Source organism: Chenopodium album, chromosome 13 (assembly GCF_948465745.1).
Source record: "Chenopodium album chromosome 13, dcCheAlbu1.1, whole genome shotgun sequence".
In the NCBI taxonomy this organism is placed as follows: Eukaryota; Viridiplantae; Streptophyta; class Magnoliopsida; order Caryophyllales; family Amaranthaceae; genus Chenopodium; species Chenopodium album.
The window spans coordinates 21,805,436-21,813,299 of record NC_137846.1 but is presented as its reverse complement, the minus strand read 5'-3'; the positions used below and the strand labels follow the sequence as shown (position 1 = coordinate 21,813,299).

The 7,864-nt window shown below is 37.9% G+C and overlaps 1 protein-coding gene across 1 annotated transcript; it reads right to left on the bottom strand.

Annotated features, from left to right (window-relative positions):
• Positions 1–5,830: 5,830 nt before the first annotated feature.
• Positions 5,831–7,423, bottom strand: LOC145575375 (uncharacterized). Its single transcript, XM_081633254.1, has 6 exons — positions 7,177–7,423; positions 6,921–6,982; positions 6,640–6,777; positions 6,458–6,586; positions 6,275–6,402; positions 5,831–6,191 (listed from the first exon to the last, which is right to left on the bottom strand). The coding sequence occupies exons 1-6, from the start codon at positions 7,421–7,423 to the stop codon at positions 5,831–5,833; spliced, it is 1,065 nt and encodes a 354-aa protein (XP_081489380.1).
• Positions 7,424–7,864: the final 441 nt, after the last annotated feature.

Below are 7,864 nucleotides of genomic sequence, written 5' to 3'. Positions count from 1 at the left end.
GTTTTAGTGTTAATGTGATTCATAATTGTTCCAATAAGCCCTAAGCTCTTGTAAAAGATCCCTTAGAGGCGGTATCTTGTGTTGCATCTTCTACAGATGAAATAGACAAATGGAAAAAGGAAGTTGATGCAATAGAAAGAGCCCTCTACACTGTCGGTCTTGGCTTTGAAGATGAGAAGGTAGAAATAAACAAGCAAGTTGTGGAAACTGAGCCTATAGTAAGTGTTCCACCAGATTGAGTTGCAATTGATCAATCCAGTGATAATTTGAAGCAACCATCAGTCAAGAAGAGGTCACTTGTGAGTAGTAGTAAAGAACCCCCAGTTCACGACAAGGAGGATCCACCAGATAAGGTGAATTGGCGACCCACAGGGCATGTCAGGAAGCCGCGTCGTGGTCTAAATACCGCTCGACCAGGTGAGAAACCACCCGATCAAGCAGTAGGCCAAGGGTCCTAACTTTTAGTCTTGTGGTAAGAGGGTCGTGCGGGACCTAGATAAACCAGCGCTTTGCGGGAGGCAACCCGTATTTCTTGCTTTCTAGACTAGTTTTTCCTTTTTTTTATTTTTATTGTTCTAGAGAGGTGAGGAGAGTGCAATTTTACCTTTCCAAGGTGTTTTTGTACAAGTATTAGATCAATAAGTAAGGAGTTTTAAAGAGAAAAAGTTACAAGAATAAGCATTCCGATTTGGGTACGAGCCCGATCGGGCGAGGCTCGCCCGATCGGGCGCGCAAATGAAGATTTGTCGAAGCTTTATTTCGCCCGATCGGGCACGCAAGTGGAGGAAGAAAATGAAGGGAAATTCGCCCGATCGGGCGGATTTTTGGAGAAATCGAGTGAAGAAAAAAAAGATTTGTCAGGCGAACAAAGGGCGAATTTTTGTTCGAGTTCGCGCCCGATCGGGCGCGGGTACGCGGCAGCAATATTCGTCAATTTCGACAGGTCATAACTTTTGCGTTTCTTATCGGATTTTGGCGTGTAACCTATCATTGGAAAACTTTTCAAGTCTACTTTCCAATGCAATTGGAATCAATGTATTATCACTTATACATCAAAATTTATGATCAGAATAGTGCACCTGACTCAATTTTTATATTTTTCCCACTAACACTCTTTTTCTTTCTTGCCCAAATTTGTTCCATAGAGATGCATTGCAATCCTCGAGGATTTGGTGAAATTATTGTGGTGATGTTGATGAGTAGTCACCTTGATTACTAGCTTCCCTATAAGACAATGAGGACATTGTCTGATTTAGCTTGGGGGGAGGTTCTCGTGTTCGTATGCGTGTTCGTATGGTATATCTTTCACTCTCTTTTTATTTTATTTATTTATTTATTTCCTTTTGGTGTGCTTAGTATAGTTTTTATTTCTTTCTTAGGTTAGATTTATTGCTTTCAAAAAATACAAACAAATGGAAAAAAATCCAAAAATACGTTCTAATGAATTGTAAATCATGCTTCCCTGTATCCCATATTTGGAAAATATTGTTTTGATTCTTGGTATATGATAATGAGCTTTGTGAATTTGTTGATCATGATTTGAATTTTGATTGCTTGGATGCCTTAACATGAATCAATTTTGTCCAACTACTTGTGGATATAGTGCTTGACTAGTTGATTTGGTTAGGAATGTGTGATAGTTCCTGATATGTCAATGAATATGAGTATTGACTTGTGACTATGAGTAATGTTTATATGGCTCACCATTATGCACATTATGGAGGACGAAGGCGTTCATTCTTTTAGGTAGCCTTCAAACAATATTAGATACATTTGTTCCTTTCTTGCTACCCATGTTGTTGCTTGTGCCCTTTTGTTGTTTATTAGCCACATTACAAGCCTATTTAGCCTCATTGGTTACTAGTCCCAAGCTTGGCTTGGGGGAGCTATTAGTTGGTGAGGGGAGAGAGTTGTGGTGTGTATATTATTAGCACAATGTGGGAATAAAAGAAGAGTGCTTGTTCTTTTGATTTTGTGATTGAAAAAATAAGAATTTGTGTTTCAAAGTTAAATTCCAATGTGAGATAAAAAGAAAAAAAAAGAGCAAAAGAAAAAAATGTTTCAATGATCAAGTGTTCTATGTGAGGGTTAATCAAAAGAAAAGAAAGAAAAAAAAAAGGTATCAAAATTGAGTTCAAAGTTTGTTTATTCATTCTAGTTCTATATCATCATATCTTTATGAGTGAAATTTGTAAGTGTTGGGATTGTGTGATATGTTTGGAGTTATATTTGGTGAACTTTTGTTGGAGTTAAGTATGTTGGAGATGATTTGGTCATTATTTATTTTTAACCTTGGTTTTATTAGGATTTGCTCCCTTAAGCATGCCTTTACTCTCGCATTTTCCCAAATGTTTCCTACCCTTTTAACCCAACCTTACATTACAACCTTTAAAGACCTTTAGACCTTTGTGCGTAGAGTTGTGTGAATGTGAAAGTAGTTGTTTATCAATGCAAGTTATGATTTGACATATTTCGAGTCGACTATTAGGTTGAGTGCTTGTCTTTTTAAACACACGAGAGTGTGAGTTTGGGAGGGCATTGTTCACATAAAGGGGTTGGGTTGGAGAGCGATCGAGTACATCTTTTACTCGCCACATAAATGAGAGTTGAGTGTGCGAGCACTAGTCTTGAATTCTATATGCTCTTGTGGTTTGCTCTATTTGACAATTGTTAGGGAGGAAGAGTAATTGGATGGATGAGATTGGTTGATGTTGAAGCATGTTTATTAGATTTACCTTGAATTGTTTGTGCTTGATTTTGTTTACTTGGGATGAAGCGTGTTTTAAATATTCATTGATGAGCTCTTTACTTAGGGACAAGCAAATGTTTGGCTTGGGGGAGTTTGATGTGTCCACTTTATATAGTATTTTACCCCCGTCCCTTGGTCATAATATGTGTTTTTGGCTCTTTAGAGCCACTTTTATTACTAATATGTGTTTTCTAGTGTTTTCACAGTTTTAGTTGAGTTTTATAGGGAATTGCACTCTTGGAGCATTTTCCCGGGATTTTATGAAGCGGCTACGAGCATTGGAGGAGCACGACCATCTTTCATAGCCCAAGATCGGTTAGAGTCATCGAACCGGTGATTAAGGGCTCGACTTATGAGAAGATGAGGCGTTGGACCGAATGATTAAAGCCCCAAGGAGGATATTTGGTTTGGGCTGAGTTACAAGCCTAAACAAGGAGTCCAAGTAGCCCGAAGGGTCTCCGCCCGATATATTTTTGTTTTTCCTTTTTCTTTTCTGCTGCAATTATAATACTCATGCTATAATATAAAAACAATCAATGTAAGGCAAACAACATCACATTAGTGCAAAAGAATTGTTATTATAAATTGTTATTGTACAATACTAAAAAAAAATTAAAAAATTACATTGAATTATAATCAAACAATGAAATTCAACTTTAAATTATTGTACAATAAAAAATAATAAATAAAAAAAATAAATCTAAAACAATTTTTCTAAATCAAAGTCTTGAATCTTGTTGCATCTCTTGAATCTTGATGCATCAATTAAGACCTGCATAAATTAAACCCAGAATTAATAAAACTTACCAAAAAAATGCGAAAAAAGTACCAAAAAATGCACGAACTCTAAATAACAAAATAAAAAAAAAATCTCGAAACCAGAAATCAAACAAAAATAAAAAAAAATGCGAAAAAATAAAGAAAAAAAAAACCATAAACCCATAAATCAAACATAAATCCAGTAACAAAAACGGCAAATTCATATTAACTCAAAAAAAAAAAAGCGAAAAAAACCCACAAATTATTAAAATTCAAAAAAAAAAATCCCAGATATCATGCATGTACCCATAAACCTTCGAATATCAATCACACCCAGCAAAAAATTAAACCCAGAAATTTCAAACAATATTGAACCAATCAATTTCGAAATATAACCAAGAAATTTCAAAACTCAATTAAACGCAAACAACTAAACAAAATCAATTAACCCTAGAAAATTCCAAAATCAATTAAACCCATCAATTTCGAACAACATTACAACAATCAAACCCAAAAAAAAAATCAAGGCATGTGACATAAATAATTAAACCCAGAAACCCTAACCCCGAATAATTAAACCCAACTACATGCACTAAACTCGAATTTTACCTGAAAATAACCTCGAATTTTACAAGTTGTGGTTGATTTCGGACTTGGTGGCGGCGGTGGCTAGTGGCGTTTGTGGTGGTGGGCAGAAGACAGAGGGAAATCGAAGAGATCGAGCAGTGGAAGTCGATAATAGAGGTGAGAGAAGAGGGACGACGGCGGTGGTGGTGAGATGAGAGAGCAGGAAAGAGAAGAAGAGGGACGACGGCGGTGGTGGTGAGATGAGAGAGGAGGAAAAGAGGAGAGGAGATGAGAGCCGAGGTGGTGAGATCCGACGGTGGTGGTGAGATGAGAGAGGAGATCTGGAGATAGGAGAGGAGAGGAGAGAGAGGAGAGGAGAGGAGAGGAGAGAGAGAATGAGGGAGGCTGAGTGATTTGGGAGTAGCTAGGGTTTAGGATTTTATATGGGGCGGTTTTTTTTTTTTTTTTTTTTAATTGGATATTGCCACCGGTTCAAAACCGGTGGCCTTATAATTATTGCCACGGGTTTGGTTTGAACCGGTGGCAATACCGGTTTGGCTCATCCCGCCCATTAATTAAGCCACCGGTTTTCAAAAACCGGTGGCCAATTAGCGGTGCATTTTTCAATTTTTCTACTAGTGTCCCCAACCCACCTGCTTTTTTAGGTCTGTAGATCTAATCCCAAGAAATAAGGGGAGCCTTAGAAAGAACTGCATTCCCACTCCACATAAAAGCTCTACAAAGCTGGGTAATCCTGTTCATAACAGTCTTGGGCAAAAGAACACATTGAGCCAATAAGTATGCAGACTCATAAAACAACATTAATGAGAGTGACTCTGGCAGTATAGGATAAGTTCTTACTACTCTAACACTGCAGTCTAGCCAACATCTTATCAATGAGGCTATCATAACCCACAACCTTCAAATAATTTACATTCAGAGGAATCCCAAGGTACTTGAAAGGCATCTCACCCAGCACAAAACCAAACAAATCCATAATACTATTGTGAGTTTGATGTTGAACATTACCAAAGTAAATTGCAGTTTTCTCCGAGTTAGCTTGTAGTCCTGACATGGCTTCAAAAGTTTTCAACACTTTAATTAAAAGCTGAACAAACTCGATATTTTCATATGAAAACAACATCAGATCATCAGCAAAAATCAAGTGACTTAGAGCAAAGTGTTCACATCTCTGATGAAATCGGAATGTCCTTCTCTACCCAACATTCTTTAACAGTCTAGTCAGATAGTCCATCACAATGACAAACAAAAGTGGGGACAAAGGATCGCCCAGACTCATTCCCTTTTTCCCTTTAAAAATGCCATAAGAACCCCCATTAAGCAGCAAAGGGAAGGAAGGAGTAGAGATACACTACATAACCCAGGAAATGAATTGTTTGGGGAAATTAAGGGCTACCAGCATCTCTTTAATAAAGTTCCAGGTGACAGAATCATAAGCCTTTCTAAGGTCAACTTTGATATGACATCTAGGAGGCTTCCTCTTGTTGTTATAAGCTTTGAACACGTCCTAGCAGATCAGAACACTGTCTAATATAGACCTCCCAGAAACAAAAGCTCCTTGACAATCATTAATCAAATTAGGTAATACTTCTTTTAGCCTTGCACAGATCATTTTGGAAATGACCTTATAGACAACATTACAACAAGCTATAGGTCTGAATTGGGTGACCTTATTAGCATGCTCAACCTTTGGGATCAAAGTAAGAGTAGTAGCATTAATCTGCTTGAGAAGTTTCATGAACTAAAGAAGTCCAAAATAGCTCTAGTAACATCAGCTCCCACTATGTGCCAAGCAGCCTTAAAAAACTTACTAGAAAACCCATTAGGGCCTGGGGCCTTATCATCATCAATACTCCACAAAGAATTCTTCACATTCTCCTTAGAAAAAGCTCTGTAGATGCCAACATCCTGCTCATCAGTCAGAACCCTACTCTCAGAGGTAACAACATGATGAATACTACCTGTCATTTGAGCTTCAGTACCAAGAAGCCCTTGATAATAACCCAAGAAAGTATCACACACTTTCCTAGGTTCAGTAGTCACCTCCCCCTCATTATTTACAATAAAGTAAATGTTATTATGTAGTCTTCTCTTTCTAATGATGGCATGGAAAAAAGCTGAGTTCATATCACCATCTTTGAGCCAATGAACCTTAGCCTTTTGCTTCAGAAATTATACCTGTCAGAGTGAGTTTTAGCATATTTCAATCTAGCATCCCTTTCCATAGAAATCAAATCCTCATTCCCAAGATCATCTTGCAGTCTAGTCTGAATGTCAAGAAGATGCTTTTTCAGCAATAGCATCATCTGTTTCAACACAGTAGAAGTTAACCATTTTTAACTATTTCTGCATCTTTTTCACCTCTCTCAACTTCGTAACACATTGAAACATGGGTGTTCCAATAACACCAGTTTCCCAAGCTTCCTTTGCACCTAAAACAAACTCAGGATAATCCACCCAGATGTTCACAAACCTAAAAGGTTTCTTGATCTGAGCACCAGAATCAAAGGGATTGATAAAATATGGGTAATGATCCAACAGACCTTTAGGGTAGAAAGAAGCCTGCATATCTGGAATCTATCCATCCAGGTGTTATAAACAATAACTTTGTCTATCTTAGTGCACACCCTATCACGACCATCCTGCTTATTACACCATGTGTAGAACATACCACCAGTAGCCTAATCAGTAAGATCACTTTATCTCAGGCAAGTCCTAAAAGGCTCAACCAAAGCCAGAGAAACAGGACTACCAATCCTATCATTGAGATTTAGAACATTAATGAAGTCCACAATTAGAATTCAAGGGCCCCTAGTACTCATACCAATCTCACCAATCTGCTCCCAAAGCTTAACTCAGCAGCCACCTCATTCAACCTATACACCACTGTACAGAAAAAGCCATGACATAAGCAATATGAACTATATGCAAACGAAATAAGTGCACCTCACATCTAATAACAGTAACATCAAAGAATTGAGGCAGCAAAATGGCCCAAATTCTACCCCCTTTATGATGAGAGAAATTAGCACAGATGGACCATTCACTCCCCAATCTACTAAAAATAACACTAAAATTACCAACCTTCACTTTGGTTTCTAGATGTCCAAATAAGACAACTCCATGATGTCTAAGAAACCATAAAACACCACAGAGCTTGCTAGCTTTATTTAGACATCTAATATTCCAGAAACCTAACTTATCCATGGAAAATGTGAGAACACTCCCCATCCTCCAAAACACTAAACTTGTTACCACTGCTACTAATCTGGATAACTCCTTGCTGCAGAAGCTGAGCTTGCTAGTGCCTGTCACATTCAATCCCATCATCTCCTAGAGCTTTTGTCCTGCCCATCTCATCATTTTTCAGTTTCTGAGCAGTAGGCTTCAACACTAGCCTCCACCTTTTCTGTGGCTAAGATCTATACTTGATCCTAGCCTGCCCTTTTTGTGACTGGAACCTTTGTTTGTTTCTAACCTACACCTTATGGTTAGGACATTGAGCATCAACATGCCCTATCCCACCACAAACCTTGCATACCACAGGTTTTCACTCATATTTCACTTCTTGCTTCACTATATTCCCAGTTTCATCTAAGAATTCAACAAAATCTGGTAACACAGCATTGAATTTCACCTCCACAATTATCCTAGCATATTCTAACCTTTCTTTAGTAGTTGTTACCTTATAAGTTTTCATAGGCTTTCCCACCATAGATGTCAGCTTCAATAGAGCCTTCTGACCCCAATATTTAAGGTTTAACCCAT

What these genes read in the sequence shown, in the direction of transcription:
- LOC145575375 (XM_081633254.1), bottom strand. Translation starts at nt 7,423, where the DNA reads ATGGGATTGAATGTGACAGGCACTAGCAAGCTCAGCTTCTGCAGCAAG. An exon ending in GGCTTCTTTCTACCCTAAAG is followed by an intron (nt 6,587 to 6,639) that starts GTCTGTTGGATC and finishes TCTGGTGCTCAG; the next exon opens with ATCAAGAAACCTTTTAGGTT. An exon ending in GTGTTACGAAGTTGAGAGAG is followed by an intron (nt 6,403 to 6,457) that starts GTGAAAAAGATG and finishes GTGTTGAAACAG; the next exon opens with ATGATGCTATTGCTGAAAAA.